This window comes from Macrobrachium nipponense, chromosome 46 (genome assembly GCF_015104395.2).
Source record: "Macrobrachium nipponense isolate FS-2020 chromosome 46, ASM1510439v2, whole genome shotgun sequence".
Lineage (NCBI taxonomy): Eukaryota > Metazoa > Arthropoda > Malacostraca > Decapoda > Palaemonidae > Macrobrachium > Macrobrachium nipponense.
In genome coordinates, this window is record NC_061106.1 from 24,117,272 (window position 1) to 24,139,771 (window position 22,500).

A 22,500-nucleotide genomic window follows, 5' to 3' on the forward strand; every position below is an offset into this window, starting at 1 on the left:
TTGTCACAGAATCCATCAATCAACGATACAAAAGTAGCCCCTACTACAACCGCACCCAACACAAACCGATTAAAAAGTAAAGAATGCTCGATTATTGAAAAGTGATGAAAATCTGCGGAATGGATAAAAAAAAAATTAGTTACAATGCAATCCAAAAATCAGTGTAATTCTTTGGGAAAAATATCTTTTGTACCGTCAGTTTTCTACATCATACAATGACTTTAAAAACAGCCCCATTTAGTCAATAGCCTTTTACCAAATCCACATCAGCACCTGTCTGGTGATATTACCCTTCCACCCTTCCAGAGACTTAACTGTACATTTGAAGAAGTCCTTCGTCCTTCCTTTATCCCGGTTCAGTATTTGTTCCTATAAGAGATATGAAACCCGTAGAAATGTAAGGTTAAATGGAAGAGAATATAGAATTTTGGCCAAACGGCCAAGCGCTGGAACCTACGAAGCCATTCAGCGCTGGAACGGAAATGGACAGTGAACAGATTTGAAAGGTGTAATAGGAGGAAAACCTCGCTGTTGCACTTTGAAACAATTGTTAGGAGAGGGTGGGAAGTAAGATGGAAGAAAGAGAATATGAACGGAGGTACAGTAAAATGATCGTAAGGGGTTGCAGCTAGAGGCCGAAGGGATACTGCAAAGAACCTTAAGTAACGCCTACAATATACCGCATAAGATGCACTGACGGCGCTATGGAGGTACCGTAAAAGGAATGAAAGAGGTTGCAGGTAGGGGCCGAAGGGAAGCTGCAAAGAACCTAAAGTCATGCCTACAGTGCGCCGTGTAAGGTTAAAGGGTTAAAGAAGTTTTTAAAAGTGGTCAGTTCTCTCTGCAGTACCCCGGTAGTAAGTGGAACCACTCTGAGGTAATTCAGAGTTAAAAATTGCATACGAATAATTCCCAAGCGCTTGTAATTAGAGACTGTGGGATATGTCCACAAAAAGGACTTTGTGTGCATATTACATATTCATTAAATGACAAGGAAAGAAAAAATGCTTTAGGCACTGAAGTGGAGCGTAATAAATTTTGAAATCTCAGAAAAATATGTTAAATATATCATCGCATTCCAATGGAAAAGAAAAATATGTAAAATATAGTATCGCATTACAATAAAAAAAATGGAAAATATGTAAAACATAGTATCGCATTTCAATAAAATGAAATTGTAAAATATAGCACCGCGTTTCAGTAAAAATAAAGAAAAAGGGGTTCATGTACTTAGAAAGACAGTGAATGATGCTCATCAAAAAATGTTCTTAGTGTGCTTCCAGAACGAGGAGAAAACTATTATTGGCCTTGTGGTAAGAGTATCATGAAAATGACACAAAATAAGATGGATGTTGTGGATGTCTATGCAGATACTAATTCATTAACGTCCACAAAAGTTAAAAAAAAAATACTCATAGAAGCATGAATCTTGAAATGGGGAAACAATTAGGAAAAGGGGATGGATACGCAATTAGATAAAGAGTTGATTAACACACTAAGTGACACAAGCAACGGAGATCAGTGCCTACTACAACCTACCGTATGCCTAACAAAGGGAGCAGCGGGTATTTATATCTAACACTTCTTGACACAAGGATGACTGGTCGATGTTGTCATAAGACAGGAGCTAATCATAGTATTTTCTTACCACAGACACGGAACTTGGAAGTATGGTCAATATGTTCCCCTGGTGATCAGAGCAGAATCAGAATTATCTTTGACGAAAGTATTACAGGTAGAATAATTTCTGCTAAAAGACGAGGGCACCTTGCTCACCATCGGAAGGCCATAAGCTTTCTCGGGAGATACTAGCCGATCACAGCGGAGGGTGGTGAGGAAAATACGTATATGTGAGCTCTCGTCATGAATCATATTTGGAAAAAAATTGAATACCATGATAGAGAAAGAAGTATTGTTTTCATTTTGGTCAGATGTACAGGAACTAACAGAAAATGCGTAGGGGAAATAATATATATTCATGTATAATACACACATACACACACACACATATATGTGTGTGTGTGTAAGGGTGTGTGTGTGTGTGTGCAAAAGTGAACCGAAATACTGGCACTGAAAGAGATGTTGGGATAGAGAGGAGAGAGGAGAGAGAGGAGCCAAATTAATAGACAAAATTAAAACCCCATAGCCTTAAAAAAAGAATAATAAAATCATCGTCTGTGCGATATGTTGTTCCTGGAAGTGTATGTATGAGAGAGAGAGAGAGAAAGAGAGAGAGAGAGAGAGAGAGAGAGAGAGAGCAAGGCCCTCTTTGTGCCAGAAATATGATTTTTCCCATTGGCTCTGACGTCACTCAACGCGATGCATAAATTCGTCAATAGTATCCATATATTCTGCCCAACCACAGGGTTCCTGCGAAACATTTGATTTATTAGCACGTGATTCGAAATGTCCGCGTTACACCAAACAATAATTGATATAAAAAAAACGGAGATTGAATTACCGGCCAACTGCAATATTTGTATGGTTTTGCATTTTGCAGGATGATGGCGACATGAAAATACATTGTTCATGCAATCATTTTCGTTCAAGGTGTTACTTCGCGTGATGAATATATTTAAATATACATATGCAGCTCGGAAGAATGATAGCCTTACTCACGTGTCCTCATTCCCTGATAATGTATGTCGGCAGAAGTCCAAATTCTTAGCAATTTTATACCCGTGAAATAGCAGGTGTTTACCCTTTCATGTGTGCTGACATATGAATTATCTATCCGTTCATCAAGCATACGCTTCTATCCCATGCTGTAATTATTCGAATTAAAATCATGTCTGCGCTCCAAGAATATTCATTTAGCAATTACACGCGCAAAGCGAGAGAGTCGTACGTGATGATTACTATACGTGGCGCTCGGCGAGTGTCAATTGGCTGAATAGGGCGAGGACAATAATTCCACCTCTCGAGTGCCACGTAGTGGCCCGTGTCCTTCTCCCTATTAAGACTGTGTACATCCGCGTGAACGTTTGCGTCCATGCATCCGTGTGCTTGATTGTCGATGCGTGAATGTGCAACACTTCTGCAGGGAGGTTCAGTAGAGGGGGGTTGAGGGGGGAGGGGGATGGGACGGGTGGGTGGGTTGTTGAGTGGGAGGGGCATGTTGAGAGTCAACAGCGTGTGCTATGCCCTTCAGCCCTTCTGTAGAAGCCAGTGCCAGTTGCTCGCGTGTTGCCGGTAAGGAAGCATATACGCTGCCGTCTCCTCAGTCGCGTTTCCATCGTTGGCGTTCTGTTCTCTCTCGGGCGACGTTACCAGGAATAACTACAACTCCTCCATTTCTGATGCTAGTTTGTTGTCTGACGAGTTATGGAACTCCTTAGCACTGAATAAGCCTGAACAATAAATAACTTTTTTATGAATAGATCCAATATGTTAGTTTAATGTTTTCACTGTGATTGAAGAAGAAAGGTTTGGTACAAAATAAAAACCATTCAAGATGTGGAGCTTTGTGATACTACTCGAGGCCATAGTAGCAACAGGTAATGTACTCTTACGGTTATTGCTGACTTTCGAGGAGACTAAACGTTTAGGAAAATGATGCAATAATGAATCATGAAGAGTTAGTGCGGTATTTAAAACTTCCCCATTTTTATATACATGCATGATTAATTAAAAAAATATATGAGCGCTTGCTTTCTTTAGATACATCGACAAATCCCTAAATGGTTTTAACAATGTTCTTTTCTTTGTTTGTGTTATTCTTATATTCTAAGCTCATATCTTTATACTGTCATTGCAATATTTTGATAAAGTTATCTGTTAACGAAATAAAAAATTGCATGACAAGAGGAAACTTTTCTAATATTGCTTCATTGTTATTTTTCTTTTCATTATATAGGAGATTCTCCCCATCATTTCCAAAAACAAAAATTGTTGAAACGATATCTGACAAATTCATTTCATAAATGAGAAAAGGGAATAACACATAAACATATACAAAACAAAGGAGATCAATGTATGAAAATTAATCAATTTATTTGTTGCATCTACATATAGACACAGACACACAAACAAACAACAAACAAACAAACACACACAAACACACACACCACATACTATATATATATATAATATATATAATTATATATATATAATTATATATATATATATGCATATATATATATATATATATAATAATAATCTATATATTAATATATTATATTAATATAAATATAATTATATAAGATACAATATATATTTATATATTAAATATATTATAGTTTATATATATATATATTATATATAATATCATATATATAATTATATTACCATATATATATATAGATATATATATATATACTTTATATTATTATTATAGTAACTATATATATATATATATAATGATATATACATATATCTATATAATATATATATATATATGACACAAGCCAGATATATGACACATTAACTTCACAAACAAGAAAAGGGAATAATTCACAAACATATGCAAAACAAGGGAGCTAAATGTGCGTAAACTGATAATTTATAATGTAGCATCTATATTACACAAAACCCAAGCATGTACACACACACACACACACACACGCACACACACACACACCACATATATATATATATTATATATATATATATATATATTATATATATATATATATGTGTGTGTGTGTGTGTGTGTGTGTGCTGTGTGTGTGTGTGTGTGTTTACGTTCTTGTTCACGTATATCATACCCAGTTAATCCACTGCAGATTCAAAAATATTTGTAAAAATGTCTAGACGAAAAGTTGAAAATGTGCCACAAACATAAATTCAACTCTACAACTGTAATCTTACGCAGTTTGCCCTTACAGTGTGAAAATGAGCATTTCGTTTTTCTAACTGACCAGGGATTTCAATTTACGAAAGTATTTATGAAACCAGGAACAAAATATACCCTACTTCACTGGCACTCTGCTCCCTACATGTGAGGACCTATACATGTGAGGATGCGTGGGAAAATAAAAACAAAGGTTCATATGATACTTTCTGCTTGATTTAAATCGTGAGGGACTCCTCCAGCAGGTTAAAGTCGTTGCTTCTTACCGCTGTTATTACGTGTAAGACGACTCGCAAAGGAGCAACAGTGTCCAATTACCGAACTGTCGCCACAGAGCTGAAAGGAGCCTGCGAAAAATGCATATAGGAGAAACACCCTCCTCCCACTCTCTCTCTCTCTCTCTCTCTCTCTCTCTCTCTCTCCTCTCTCAATTCATATACCTCTCTCTTTCTCTCTCTCTCTCTCTCTCTCTCTCTCTCTCTCTCTCTCTCTCTCTCTCTCTCTCTCTCTCTCATTTTTTTTTCAATTTTCATACGAAATCTGCCTTTCGAATATCATCTCATTCATAATTACGCTTCCTCACCATCATCTGGAAGTAGTGTAGAGTAGTAAGTTCCTTTCCCGTAAAGACAAAACAGAGCATCATTTATCCATTTACAGTTTATATTTCTGTCCAAATTCAGTGGTTCCTTAGAGCACCCTATCCCTGTACCGACCCATTTCCTCAATCCGCTCTTCCCTTTAAGGTTTCATTTGTCTGATACCTTTCTTCCTGAAGAAGGGTTAAACTTTTTTCTTTTCTTTCTTTTTAGCTGATACTGTTCATATATGAGAGTATACGCGAGCATGTTTTTTTTGTGTGTGTTTTTGTGTTATTCCCTTGATCTGGGTTGGTTTAATTGTGAGCTTCATATTGATCTATGCGTTATCATGTTCATCGCCTGAGTTTCATTAACAAATATATAACATGCAATTAGTATATTGTTGTGGACCCTAAAGAACATTATTATTATTATATTATTATTATTATTATTATTATTATTATTATTATTTTATTATTATTATTATTATTATTATTATTATTATTATTATTATTATCTTTGGCAAATATATTAGTTTGGAATTTAATTTTGATTGCAATTCTCATTTTTATTATTATTATTAATATTATTATTATTATTATTATTTTATTATCATAATAATAATAATAATAATAATAATGAAATAATAATAATAATAATAATAATGAATAATATAATAATAATAATAATAATAATAATAATAATAAATAATAATAATAATAATAATAATAATAATAATAATAAAACTAAAGTGACAAACACGAAGATTGTTGATGAAATAAAGATATATATAGCTAAATACTGAAAGAAATTTATAGCATAAATGATGTAATATATCAAAAAAAATTTAACAGATCACACAAAACACAAAACTGCGGCTTAAGCAAGATTCAGCTGACTAAAAATACATTACTGATCGTATTGCATTCTACATACAGATTCCAATCATGGCCTCTCTCTTCTTTCTCTCTCTCTCCTCTCTCTCTCGTCCTCGCTCGGTGTCTTCTCATCTCTCTCTCTCTCTCTCATCTCATTTTTATTATTTTACAATCCTAATTTCTTACTTAATTTTTGGCAATTTATTTTTATTTTCATTATTTTTTTTTATTTTATTTTGATATCTTTGGAAAATTGTCATCTATTTCCTTTTATGTTCAATGTACATAAATACACACACACACACACACACACACACACACACACACAATATATACATATATATATATATATATATATATATATATATTCTCTCTCTCTCTCTCTCTCTCTCTCTCTCTCTCTCTCTCTCTCTCTCTCTCATTATTATTTTTTCAATTATTGAAAATTTTATTTTTATTTTTATCATTTTTATTTTGATATCATAAAACAGGCCGTATAATCCTGAGTTGACATCTATTTCCTTTTGTGTTCAGTGTACATAAATACACACACACACACACACACACGCACTATATATATAGATATATATATATATATATATATATAGATATATATATATATCATATATATATATATATATATGAAATGTGTATGTGTTTGTACATACTGTGTGTGTATTTAGTCATGTGTGCACTTATTTGAATTTGTTTACTTATTTCTTTTTCTAAGAGGTGGAGGGAGGTGGAAATCCTATTACGAACGGTGGCATATATAGGAATTTAAAAATGACCAAGTTTTCTCGCTGCTTCCATTTACAGGATTGGAATATATTGCAGAGATTAATAGCTCGTCTGTGTCAGGCGATATGTCTTAGAATTTTTTTTTTCTTTTTGTATAAAGTCGCACATCTGAACACTTTTGAATTTATTTTACAGGCATGTACCTTTGATAGCTACACTCGGAAACAATTATGAATTTCTTGTTTTGCCAACTACCTGAAGCAATTACGTCGAGTTTTTTTGTGTGTTTTTTTTATCAAGTTTTGTAGCTTTTAGATTTAGAAGATGAAAAATACAAAAATATAAAACTTCAATGTAAATACCAACAGGTTGCATGGAAAATGTATAACTCTTATCATTTCTTCATATTGCAGCAATTATATCAGAATAATTACAGCTCATCAGCATAATTAGAGCACATCAAAATAACAAAGAAATTAAAATCACTCGGTTTAAAGATACCTACAGCAAGAACAGTAAAACACAGAAATGATCAAATGAATAAGCGATTGTAATCTATTTGTGTATTATTGATTTATTTCGGCGAGACAATTTCGGAATCAATCATTGAAAACTAAATTTTGCTACAGTGAAATGTCATATACCTATATATCTCTATCAGCACATATTGCCACTGCTTTGTAGAAACTTAATGACATATCTTCTTTCCCCTTACAGAGAGGACTCTCTCTCTCTCTCTCTTCTCCATTCTCTCCTTCTCTCTCTAACTCTCTCCGGTCTCTCTCTCTCTCTTCTTCCTCTGTCTCTCTCATGTCGTTTCCCTAACAGTTTTTCTGTCTCTCCTTCTCATTAAAAACTATATTTTGCTACAGTGAAACATCACATACCTATATATCTCTCTATCAGTGCATATCACCACTGCTTTAGTGAAACTTAATGACATATCTTCTTTCCCATTACAGAAAGGACCCTCTCTTCTCTCTCTCTCTCTCTCTCTCTCTCTCTCCTCTCTCTCTCGTCTTCCTAACATGTTTTCTGTCTCTCTTCTTCTTCTTCTCATTCCAAACATGTAGACGGCTCTAAATAAAATTTAACATGAGACATTATGCCACTTAGAGAATAATAAAAAAAATCATTTGTGAAACAGAACATGGATGTCGCTGTAGACTCGTTCCTTCGTAATTGCATGCGAAGAACGAAAGTGAATTTCAAGTTTTACTCGACGCATCAAAAGCCATCACTTACGAGAGAGAGAGAGAGAGAGAGAGGAGAGAGAGAAAGAGAGAGAGAGAGAGAGACTATAGTGCCAAGTCCTCTATACTTCCACAAAAGCACAAATTGAAAACGAGCCCTTAGGTCCCTTCGCCTTAAAGTTCTCGACGCTGGATGTGATGTATCTTTGTCTCCCTTCGGGAAAGTTTGCCCGTCCCCCACCAACCGCCCCCCCCCCCCCATCCCCAACCACCACCAGCCCCTCCTTTTTAAGCTTGATCGTGTTCGTGTGTTTTGTGCGTGTGTTTGTGCATGTGGTCTGGGCTTTTTTGTGGGCAGCCGTGTTCGGTTGTTTTCAAACGTCTAAGTAGTTATGCAATTCAACTTTAAGTAGTAAATAATGGTTACGAAGCCTCTTGAAGTTGGCGAAAATAAGCGCGCTCACGCATAAGTCAAGATAAAACAACTCTCAATAAAACGCAGACATACGAGATATATATATATATATATATATATAATATTTATATATATATAATTATATATCCTGTGTGTGTTATATACGCGAATTCCATAGGAAAAGTTGACTTCTCTGTCTATCGATTTGCCCGCGTGGTCGTTCACTTGTTTACTGAAGTTATGTGTATCTACTGTGATATTTTTAAACATATATGCTATATATATAGTACATATATGTATGGTATGTATGTATGTACATATATATGTATGTATAGATATATATATATATATATATATATATATATATATATATATATGTATATATACAATTATGTATGTATGTATGTAAACATGTATGCAAATTTTTATATCCTAAAAAAACAAAATATGTTCAGTTCTAATAGAAAGTAATTCAATACCCATCACTCGGTACTTTCAGTTTATGTTCAAGCCGAGGAATATACACAATGTCTAAAAATAACCACTAATTCTCCCGAGGCGTATGACGGTAATCGTGAAGTTGCGGAGAGATGATAATATTCACATAAAACCATTTTTCATTTCCGGAAAACGTTGTGCTAATTGTTTTTATTTTAATCTCCCCTGCAAATATCCTGATCGCTCGTAGACAAAAAAAAATATAAGAGTGACAGACATACTGGCAGACAGGCACAAGACAAAGAGGCAAAGAGAGACAGAGGTAGATTTTAAGATTCGTAAAAAGAATTGTATTTTACAAGGCAGATGGTTACCTTCTCGCGATCTGAGATATATATAAACTAGCATACATACACACAGACACACACAACACACACACACACATATATCTATATATATATATATATATATATATATATATATATATATATATATATATTTCTATATATATATATATATATACATATATATATATATATATATATATATATATATATTATATATATATATATGTATGTATGATATATTTATAATATACATATGTGTGTGTGTATAGGCATATGCTATATAATATATATACTATAATACATATATATTTATTATCATATATATATTAATTATCGTATACAAATGATACAAGACGTATTAACGGAAATTCGTGAATTTCCATTTCACATACATGACAAATGAGGACTAATAAGGCACCTCTGAAAATAAACATGAGGCTAATGACACGCGTTCATCCGACACCGGTCTGAAATTTGAAGCTACTCCGCTGGCTGTCTCTGAATTTGAGTGCCAAGACTACACTTTTTTTTCTTTTTTTTTTCGTGACACTCAAGGTCAACTAGTTCAACTCTCCGTTCCGTCTGTCACGGATCTCATTACCATCAGTTGTTTGTAATAGCTTTCTCTCTCTCTCTCTCTCTCTCTCTCTCTCTCTCTCTCTCTCTTTAAGAGAGTACCACATGCTAACCGCGTTAGCTCACTCAGAAAAAAACAAAAGCAAGTTTGATGTTGGTAGAGATAGTAGAAAACTCAACACTGAAAGCTGTTTTCTGAAATGCTCTGTTATCACTATTCAGTATGAATTGGAGATAAGGGTCTGTTAAAATGAAAGTGACATCGTCCACTTTTAATCCTCATTTTCAAACTGGGCAGTTTGGGTGTATATAAAAGAATGATTTAGGGAAAAATAAATGAAGTAGTGAAAGAGTGAATATATTTATGCTAAAACGTAGAACCTCTTTCGTATGTAACAACACACACACACACACACACACACACACGCATATATATATATATATATATATATATATATATATATATATATATATATATATATATATTATACATACAGAATTATGCTGGTGCCCGAGTAACCTCTTTGTATACAATTTTGGGAATCCCGATGAAATTTGGCTCTACTTTTAATCCACTACGGTTTTTTTTTATATAAATCAAAATATAACGTCGTATAAAGTTCTTAATCCAATTAAGTACATTATTCATTTCAATTTCGCCGAGCAATGCATCTCAATAATTTACAGCTAGAAGTGTTGAGTATTATGATTTTAACTTACAACTAAGACTTTATCATTCAATAAAGCAAGATTTGACTTACGTAAATATGATCCATTAACTCCGGCAACATTTTAGCATGCAGAAGACACATAATGACTATTTGAGATATGACACAAAGGAGAAGGAAGCCTAAAACAATTAAAAAATCTAAATGAAACTATAAATGAGAAAATTTCGATCTTTTCTCCTCGATTACGCCAAAGATGAAACCCAAATGACAAACGTAGTAAAATTACGCTCGGAGGAACTGTGTAATTAAAACTCCTGAACACTAATGATCTGATGGTCGTTAATATCTCATTAAGGCAAAATTAGTTTTGATGGGTCGTCTTAGGGAGGCAATTAATATTGCACGATTAGTGGTGTCTTCTGGTGCCATAATGTCACTTGTAAGATTACGATGGAAATGCTGTATGCTGTCACATATAACTATGCATCGTAAGTATATATGTACTATATATATACTGTAAATATATTTATGTATATAAATACATGTATGTGTGTATTTGCGTGCGTGTTCGTGTGTACAGCTACAGAGAGAGAGAGAGAGAGAGAGAGAGAGAGAGAGAGAGAGAGAGAGAGATACGTATGAAAGGCAATCTTCTATAGATATACTTTTGCATGAATTTGCACTAACCCAGGAAAAACCTTATACGTTATATATATTGATATATATATATATATATATATATATATATTATATATATATATATATATATATATATATATATATATATATATATATATATATATATACCAGTATATCCACGAATGCCGGGAAATACCTCAAGCGAAATTAGGTCACTTTTGATCACTTCGCTTTCATCTGATATATCCTTCAGAGCGAATGACGCTTCGTTCGTTGCCTCTCCGGTCTACACTGTAAGCAATCTATGCACACATCACGCCCTGACTCAAATAAAATTAAAAAAAAATTAAAAATAAAAAGTAATTTTCAATACTATTTTGCCGACTTTGTTCCTGGTAACGCCTTGGTATACTTTTCATTTCGTTGGGTACTGTGTATTTAACACACAACACACACACAAACACACACATATAATATATATATATATATAATATATATATATATATATATTATATATATATATATATATATATATATATATATACATATAATATTACCCAAGGAAATGAAAAGTATAACCAAGGTGTTACGAGGAACAAAGATAAAGTTCTCGCTTCCGCACCTTGGACTTCGAATATTACACCACAAGTATATATGTAATATTAGACACGAGCCACCACCAGTTGACACAAGGGTGGTTCTTTTTGCTTTTGCAGAGATTCAAAGAGCAAAGCTCAAACAGTGGAAAAATGCCTCACCAAACCCAGTGCTTGTGAAAGGAACGATCTGTGATATTGAGGACGAAGGGATCACAGGTTAGAATTTAGTCACTATATTTAGTTTCCAAAGAGTTACGTGCGCACGTATATACTTCTCGTTACAGCTGGGGAATATGCGACCGGGCACGAAACAATAAGGTAGACTGAAAGTTTTTGGACCTTATCTTTAGGTCACCGCGTCTTTAATTTGTGAAAATAAAACAATATTTGCCAAACTCTATGGCAGGATAGTCATAAGTTGCACATTTTGTTTGTTTGTTTGTATGGTGTTTTTACGTTGCATGGAACCAGTGGTTATTCAGCAACTGGACCACGGGCTTTACGTGTCTTCCGAAATACACATCTCTCACCCCTCAATGGAATGCCAGAGAATCATCGAACTCGCGACCCCCGAGGTGGCAGGCCAAGACCAAACCGATCAAGCCACTGGGGCGCTCATACGTTGCAGTGAACCCCTTGCAATTTCTTAGAAAGCAAATAGCTCTCTGCGTATTTGGCATCGGAATACTTAAGAGTATGTCGTAAGAGGTTTCGAATAGCAATTCGGGAGACAGGTGAATCATTTTCTATTCCGTCATGGGACAAAAACGTATCAATGAAGGATGTACTTTAGTCAGTGGAATAGCAGTATTTTGCTCAGCGTAAAATTCTTGCTTCAATAATCACAATACTTCATATTGACACGATTATGAACGCACATACATCATAACGAGCAGGGAAATTGGGGTTATGTCATAATGTTATAACTATTACAGGGACAAATTTATAACTGTTACAGGATGTTCTGTAATCACATTTGAGGAAAAATAGTTTTCTTCATTTCGTATAAAAAGAAATTATTTCTCGTCTCTCTCTCTCTCTCTCTCTCTCTCTCTCTCTCTCACACACACACACATAATACTGACGTCTAACTATTAATAATTAATCCTTTAGATCATAATACTTGAGAATCAATTCTACTCCATATTTCAAATACAAGTTGAGTTGACGCACAAAACAACTAAACACAAGATCAATAAGAGTTGAATTTAGCTATATATTGAGAACATTTTCGAATACTCGAAGAGTAAGCCTACAAACTACACGGTGGTTGTTCTTGTTGGAGATCTAGGAAAGGTCTACGGAAGAGCCTAAAAAGGTCTGAAAAAGGAGTTTCGCGCTGAGTTCAAGACACACGAATTTTAGGGTGGAATATTCATGATTTATTTATTAGAATGAAAATGTAAAAACTAAATAATGTCTATATTAAACAGTACACAAAAATTATTTCTAATAAAATGTAACTTATTTTAAATTTCGTTCGTGAAACAAGGCTGTATTTTACCGTAGATTGTAGTACGTTTTAATTTACGTTAAAAGTTTGGAATATAATGTTTACAACTTCCGTGTGTGGGGAAAATCTTGCGCACGTCCTGATTAATTGGATGTCGGATCACGCCTAGTTTATGTTAATATTCGTTATCATTGCCACTAAACATATCAAATAAAACCACAGACCCAGAAGGGAAACGGGTAAAGAAAGTCTTCCTCTACCCTGCCAGAAATTGATTGGTGGTCAGTTTTTCTTTTCTTTTTATGCTCATGGTTCTCACAAAATCATCCACTTTATTGGGTTATGAAATTTACAGCGCAATATAGATATATACGTCACTAAAGAAGCGACGAGAGGTTGCAGATTTTAGCGCATCAAGAAATCAAAATCCGTCAGCTTTAAGTATTGAGCTATATCATGAATCTTCCTTACTGACTAAATCTTGCTCATAGCTCGTTACGAGTAGTATCAATACAGCTAAAATATAAGTCATTATAGGTCAGTGCTTATTTGAGGTTTGGTTATACGTTGGGGAGGTATACTTTAACTATTTTCATTTTTTAATCGTGCGCCTTTATTTTTCTAGTCGAGATGCGAAAGAACTCATTTGTGCCTTGTTTAGAATTACTGTAATGGTTTCACATAGACACACACACACACACACACACCTATATATATATATATATATATATATATATATATATATAATATATATATATAATATATATATATATATATATATATAAAATACATATACATGTGTGTGTGTGTACATACATATAAATCAGGCATAATTAGGTTTTCTCTTAGGCAATTCTCATTATATATGTTAGTGTCGAAATGGCATCTAATACTTTTAGGTAACGTTGCATTAATCTCTTATACTTCTTTTCCCCAAGAATGAAGCCCTACAAGGAAAGACTAAACCTGTTGGTATGTTCTTCCATATAATACTTTAATGACAACAGCTGTTTCAGCCATTCACTTATGGCTAAGATCAGGGGTTATGACAAATATGCTTCACTGTATAGTAGAGCAGAATAAACAATTCGAAGAACATGTAAATAAAAATCGTACTATAAACCTTACAAATGGGAGAAGTTCATAATTAACCCTTCCACTCCGACCGTGATGCATACCTCTGAGCAGTTAATTAAGACCAAATCTCGGCTACTTTGTACTTGGCTGTTATTGCATCCTGGGAGATTTCTCAATTAAGCTATATAGTTGAGATTTTTTCCCGCCAGCTTTGTCGTGTGCGAAAGGTTGACAATGAAGTATCACTAGGGACAAACCTCACATGCCCTCCAAGGAGCTCCATAAGACTGGTCTCCTAGGATCTGGTAAGAGTCTCGTGATCTTCAGGTGGAGGGAAGCACACAACAGGAACTGCTGCAGAGTTCTTCAGGAGGACTAATATGGAGGTACACAATCCGAAGACACTTGGACTTTCAACAGGAACTGCTGCAGAGTTCTTCAGGAGGACTACTATGAAAGTACACAATCCGCAGACACTTGGACTTTCAACAGGAACTGCTGCAGAGTTCTTCAGAAGGACTGCTATGGAAGTACACAATCCGAAGACACTTGGAATTTCAACAGGAACCGCTGCAGAGTTCTTCAGAAGGACTATTATGGAAGTGCACACTCCGAGGATACTTCAACTTTCAACAGGAACTGCTGCATTGCTCTTCAGGAGGACTACTTTGGGCATCTGCTGATTGCTGAATCAGTGAGCATCACACAGCAGCCACCAAGGAGACAACTGTGGATGGCAATTGCTGAAGCAGTGAACGTCATACACCAGAGTTTGCTTTATGTTCCAATTTTCTCTGATTGTGTATTCCTATCCACCAAAAATAGGTTTTGCTGTAGTCCTTTGAGACTCACCGGAGCCAAAAGTGTTGGTCTTGCAGTTCTTTGAGAATCACCATGGCCAAAAGAGTTGCTTTTGCAGTTTTTTTTTTCAGAATCACCAGAGCCAAAAGAGTTGTTTTGCAGTTATTTGAGAATCACCAGAGCCAAAAGAGTTGATTTTGCAATTTTTTCAGAATCACCAGAGCCAAAAATTTTGATTTTGCAGTTTTTTTCAGAATCACCAGAAACAAAAGAGTTGTTTTTGCAGTTTTTTTTTCAGAATCATCAGAGCCAAAAGAGTTGATTTTGCAGTTTTTTCAGAATCACCAGAGCCAAAAGAGTTGTTCTTGCAGCCTTTTGAGACACACCAGAGCTAAAAGAGTTGGTCTTCCATATATATATATATATATTATATATATTATATATATATAATAAATAATAAATATATATAGATATTATTAAAATTAAAACCTATAATATATCGTATTTATTATATAAATAATTATAAATAATATATTAATACCGACATTCCTTAAATATCTATATATATATATATATATATATATATATATATATATATATATATATATATATATATATATTATATATATATATATATAATATTATCTATGATATATATATATATATATGGGTGAGAGAGAGAGAGGCAGAGAGAGACAGAGAAATATGTGTGTATGTACGTGCTTTCGTGAGGGCGTGTCACTAACATCGCAGTAACATATTTCCATTAAAGACAGTGAAAATCAGCTTTAAATATTGGAACAATTTGCGGCGCAACTGTGAATTATGAATACATGGATATATGAATGATCGTTTTCAGACCCAAAGAGCTAAATTGATGGAGGTTACAACTGTAAAATATTATGTCGAAGAAACTGCAAGAAATGTTAGATATTTCATCAAATATGCATAGCTGGAAAGCACGGTATGATTGTTATGCTGCGTCGTAAAAGAAATGCAGTCAGCTTGAATTGATAAGTACAAGGAGGTACAATAAGATAAATATATAATTCATAGACCGGGGGAGAGAGAGAGTGAATTAGGTGGAATGGATTTTTTTTCTCTCTATGTTCTGAAAGAACAATATTTCCCGCAATGATTAAAGAAAACACAGCTACGTGGCTATGGACATTGTAACTCACACACACACACACACACACACAACAGAAAGAGAGAGAGAGAGAGAGAGAGAGAGGGAGAGAGAGAGAAATAAACTCAACACAGTGACCTTAATGACAAATAAGAATGGTTTGTTTCAGCAGACTATAAAACAATATATATTTTCGATACAAAATTCCAGAATACCTTCATTCCTCTGCTTCAAAAAAAAAAAAAAAAAAAAATTGCATTCTTGTGAGCAACATAGTTTCTTTACTAAGAAAAGAAAACAACATCAATGTACTGTTGTTAAAAAATAAAACTGCATGAAGCAGACAATGGAATAAATTCTACAAAAAAAACAAAAAAAACAGGATGATTGTAAATAATTAATTGCTTTTCATAACGGACAATATATAATAATTATTATTATATTATATATTATTAATATATATATATATATATATATATATTATATTATAATTTATAATTATATGGAAATAAGGGGCATTATTAGGGGAACAAGGCGTGATCCGGCCCCCAGCTTACTCGGGACGCGTGCAAGATATTCCCCTTACGCATAAGTTGTAAACATTTAAATAAATGTTATATCATATTAGAAATAATTTTTCTGTGCTGTTTAATATGCACATTATTATTTTATTCTTTATATTTCCATTCTAATAAATAAACCATAAATATCCTATCCTAAAATTCCTGTATCTAACTCAACGTGAAACAGCTTCTTCAGACCTTTATAGGCTCTTCCATAGACAAAAACAACAAAGTAATTTGTAGATTTACACCCCGAGTGAGCGAAAATAAAAGTGTAAGGAATATATAACGGAAATCGCCATATTATTTCAATAAATCGCAAAAGGGAAGATAATTCTGGACGAACAAGATTACAGATTTCCAGTGAATCATCATAAATAGGATCATCTCCATTGCTACGTAGAAGACGGAAGCAAGACGAATCCCGTGTACAAAGGATTCCTTCGAGTGGTTTGTGGGTTTTTGTGTGTATGTTTGGGGTAGGGTGGGGGGGGAGGGGGGATGAGGGGGAGAGGGGATGAGGGGGAGGTGGATGAGAGACCAGAAAGAGGAATTAGTGACACTTGCGTATGAATAATTTCAATGTGTAATGACTATGGCCATCGACGTATGGAAAAAATTCTCGTCGATAAATTGGATAAATAATTCTCCCAGAAAAGATGGGACCTTTTGCATTGTTACGCTTTTCGGGAATCAGAAATGATGATGAATGAGAATATGTGTGATAATTACTCTTTTTCTAGAAAATAATCTCAACTATTGGACACATATTCAGGGACAAACTATCACTTTCACATTTCATACAAATGAAGGAAGATTAAAGCTACGAAAAGAAATTACAGGAGCACGATTTTTTTTAAAAAGCCTGACTTCTAGAAAATCTGTAAGAACTGCTACAAAATGGGCAAGAGGGTTATCTTTATCATTTCAAAGATGTTTATTCTTTAGAAATTGCATAATCCTTATAGTGGTTCTAAAGAGAAGACCTATTGTAATGACACTTTGGTGAAGCTTCTATTTGTAAGAAAAAAAAAAAAAAAAAAAAAAAAAAAGGTCCTTATAGTGGTTCTAAAAGAGAAGGACTATTGTTAATGACACTTTGATGAAGCCTCTATTTGTAAAAAAAAAAAAAAAAAAAAAAAAAAAAATCCTTATAGTGGTTCTAAAGAGAAGACCTATTGTAATGACACTTTGGTGAAGCTTCTATTTGTAAGAAAAAAAAAATCCTTATAGTGGTTCTAAAGAGAAGACCTATTGTAATGACACTTTGATGAAGCTTCTATTTGTAGAAAAAAAAATCCTTATAGTAGTTTTAAAGGAAGACCTATTGTAATGACGCTTTGATGAAGCTTCTATTTGTAAAAAAAAATTAATAGTAAAAGAAAAACAATCTCGAAATACGGAAGATTTTCTTCTCCATGTTCAGAAACATAGTGAAATGGGTATACAAATATACAAGCCACAACAGGAAGAGAATTATACAACGAGCGAGTATGCTTGATAAGATTTCTAGAGAAGAATAGAACTTAAATGTCGCGTATAAGTAAATATTTTAGCTTATAACGTTACCTACAAAACAATGATCTTAAATAACGTGAGTTTAAATTGGTATACAATAAACAGGACGTACTTAAATGGGCCAGATATGAATGACTTAAGATGCTTCTTGGATACTATAGTAAAAAATCCTGAAAGTTTAAGTTGAAATCCAAGAATGGCTAAAGCCTGAGAAATATTTAAGAAGATATTTTAAATATCGATATCCCTAGAAAGTTTAAGCAAGTTCCAATCCATATAACTGGCTGTTGAGTTTGAAGGGCATGAGAAATATACTTGTTGCTATTTGCAATTCTGAAAACCGATATCTTCAGCTCTAATTGAAATATTTATACGGACACTATGAAATATTTCAAGATTTCGGTTCTTTCAGAGCGTAACCTTCAGAGGCATAAAGATGGATTCTTGTGAGAAGAAGGCACTCTATTTGTAGAAATAATGTTTTTAATAACTGAATACTCAAAGATGGAGCAGATTATGTACTTAATAGCTGTTGCAGGTTAGTGGGCCAAAGAAGTATAGATGGCGTTCACCAAAAAATAAGCGTACTTTAGCGATTGTTAGAAATGTAAAAAGAAACTTACTTATAATGAAAAACAATATGAGGTTTTGTATTTGATATAAATTTCAGTGATTTTTAGTTTCTTTCTCTTCTTTAGGAACGTCTCTCGGCATAAATGAAAGCCAAAATTTTAATTTCTTTTCCCACTGAATCATCTGTTTTTTTTTCGAAAATTGAAAGATTAACGTATATCTGCAAAGCATTTCTCGTTCTTTTCAACCAGGGTCGATACTTCTCTTCTGCGCCTTACTTTTATCTGCCAGCGAGGACTATCTCCATGAAATAAATATGTTTTCCGTAAAAGTTTCACCAGAAAGAATATATGCTACATTTTGCCTCGTGTATCCCCTACGTGATACGAGATACTGCTGCCATGACGAGAACAGAAACAAAAGACGGAGAAAATTAGCTTTACCATTATCAAAACAAAAGAAAAAAGAAAACAGCACTTGCTAGATAAGAAGTGACTTGTTGTCTCCAAAAGGCGCCATGATTATCGTTACAAAAACTCCGCTCTCTCTCTCTCTCTCTCTCTCTCTCTCTCTCTCTCTCTCTCTCTCTCTCTCTCTCTCAGCATGTTTGCAAGGCTAGAAGTAGATATATTACTCATTGAACATGCATCGAACCTTTCATGCCATAGAAGACTGTATATTAATATGAAATTAGCACTAAATATGAATGATCACGTTTATCTTTCATAATTGATAATAGCAGGACTTCAAATCGTTCTTTTTTAACTTAAGAAATTTCTTTTATTATTTCACTTTTTTTTACCGATATGGAAGGGAGAGAGATGCTGTTTCTAAGAAACTACAAATCAGGGGACTATCTCCTTATATTAAAATAGGGTTATAATGTTTATAGGTAACATAGTATATATCATGAGTCAAAAATTAAAGGCTAATTTGAAAATTATTCAAGCAAAAGTCCAGTTTCCAATGTGTTATATGAGAATGAGTTTTAAATTAAATATTTGTTTTCTGCGTCAGATGAAGAGAATAGAGTTCTATTTTTCTGTAGCCCAATTATAACTGCATCAGCCCTAGTTTTATGGAAAAATAATTTTGATTTGTGAAAATAACGTTATTTTCATATTTAGTTATCAGATATATATCTGGTAAGAATAACTAGATTTTAATGCTTGTATAAACACACACACACACACACACACACACACATATATATATATATATGTATATATATATATAAATATATACAGCATATATTATATGTATATATATATATATGTATATATATATATATATATATATATATATATATATATATGATATATATATCAGACATATTATGTATATATATATATATATATATATATATATATATATATATATATATATATATATATATATTATAATATATATATATATATATATATATATATATATATATATATATATATATATATATATATAAGTTTGTGTGTGTGCTATTACTGTTTCACAATGGATATGGAAATGGTACAATAGCTAAGCATCTAGGACATATACCTCCAACTGTTTTAAGCGTGTTCCTTTGATATTATAAAAAAATATATATATGGAACAATATAATCTGAAGAGATATGTCTCCTCATTAGATGGCGCCAGTTTAAAAGAGAAAAAAAACTCAACTTCTAACATTTGAAACTGCAGGAAAAAAATACAGAATGGAACCAATATTTTCATTACTTCATTTTTTCTCTCACTCCATCTTGAAACCGAGGAGGGAAAAGCAGAGCAAGATTTCTTAAAAAAAAGAAAAAGATTTACGAACAGCGTAGGAGGTCAGGAGTCGACCGTGAATACGGTAAATAACCACTTTCGGCGCCTTAGGATTTCGGCGAAAGAGACACAAGACGAGAAAGGGAACAAAACAGAAGAAAGTGGAGGTTTCAAAAAAGAGAAAAGGAACAAAAGGACACAATAGTTCTTGATCTCGTTCTGACTTATTTTCTTTTCCTCTCTGAAATGCAGCAGTATAAGTCTTATCAGCTGCTTTGCCTTTTTTGTGGTTTACTATATTGCAAATTATCAGAAGAAATAAATACGAATCGGAACTCAATTAGGCCCATATATATATATATATATATATATATATATATATATATATATATATATATATATATATATATGTATGTATATATATATTTTATATGTATATACACACACACACACATATATATATATATATAATATATATATATATATATAATATAATATATATAATATATATATATATATATATATAATATAATATATATTATACTTTATACATAATTCATAAAAATATTTAATAAGAATACTAATATGATTGTAATAAAAAAGAATTATTATTGAACATCTACCTGCTCCCTCCCAATTTATCTTCAATTAAATTGTCAATTTGAGATTTATTGCATTCGCTTCATACAATAAGAAGAGACGGTCACCTATCAATTGCAGAACAACGGTTCTAAAAATAAACTAAATGAAGAGCGAAGGTACTCTTCAACAGTTCGGAAATCCTCTGTACTCGATAAAAAAACTACAGGGAATCAAAATACGCACTTCGTCTTTCAAAGACATTTTATTTTTTTTAATCGGTTTCCTGGAACGGCTTATCACTCTCTATATTCGAACGGCAGCCCTGGAAACAAATTTCCATCGTCATCAAAAGGATTAATCTACTTTTCTTCGAAAAATCATTTTCGGAAGGTGGGTAAAACAGTTTAATGAAAAGTGGACGCCAAGATAAAACCAAACAAAAATATATCTATGAAAAAACTGGAAAAAAAATAATGTCGGAAATGGAATGAGGAATGGAAGTCAGATAAACCAAACACAAATTATGGAGGAAAAACTAAAACAATTTGTCGAAAGTGGAATTAGTAATGGAAGTCAGATAAACCAAACAAAATATATGCATGGAAAAAATTAATAAAAAATGTCGAAAGAGGAATGAGCAGTGGAAATCAGATAAACCAAACAGTGTTTATGAATTTTTTAATTTCGAAAATAGAATGAGCAATGGAATCAGATAAACCCAAAAAAGTATATATGGAAAAAAAAAAAAAAAAAAAAAAAAAAAAAAAAAAAAAAAAAAAAAAAGAGTCGAAAATGGAATGAACAATGGAAGTCAGATAAACCAAACAAAAAGTGTTTAGGAAAAATATTGCTTAAATTTCGAAAATGGAATGAGTAATGGGAGTCAGATAACCAAACAAAAAATATCTAATCAAAAAACTTCGAAAATGGAATGAGAAACGGAAGTCAGATAAACCAAACAAAGTATCATGAAAAAATGTAAAAAAAAAAATCTCAAAAATGGAATGAGTAATATTAGGAAGTCTAATATCCCCCCCTCAAGCCACCCCCCCCCCCCCCAAAAAAAATATGCATAACAAATTTGAAAATGGAATGAGTAATATCAGGAAGTCAGATAACCCACATAAAAATATGCATAAAAAAGTCGAAAATGGAATGAGTAATGGAAGTCAGATAAACCAAACA

General features: G+C 33.0%; 1 protein-coding gene across 3 annotated transcripts in view; it reads left to right on the top strand.

Moving 5' to 3' along the window:
- The first annotated feature begins 3,162 nt into the window (after positions 1–3,162).
- Positions 3,163–22,500, top strand: part of LOC135214811 (protein amalgam-like) — a 235,523-nt gene continuing 216,185 nt past the window's right edge. For all 3 annotated transcript variants that reach the window (XM_064249186.1, XM_064249185.1, XM_064249187.1), the window contains exon 1: positions 3,163–3,497. In XM_064249186.1, the coding sequence (XP_064105256.1) occupies positions 3,455–3,497 (43 nt within the window). In that variant the 5' untranslated portion in view covers positions 3,163–3,454. The remainder of the gene's footprint in view (positions 3,498–22,500) is intronic.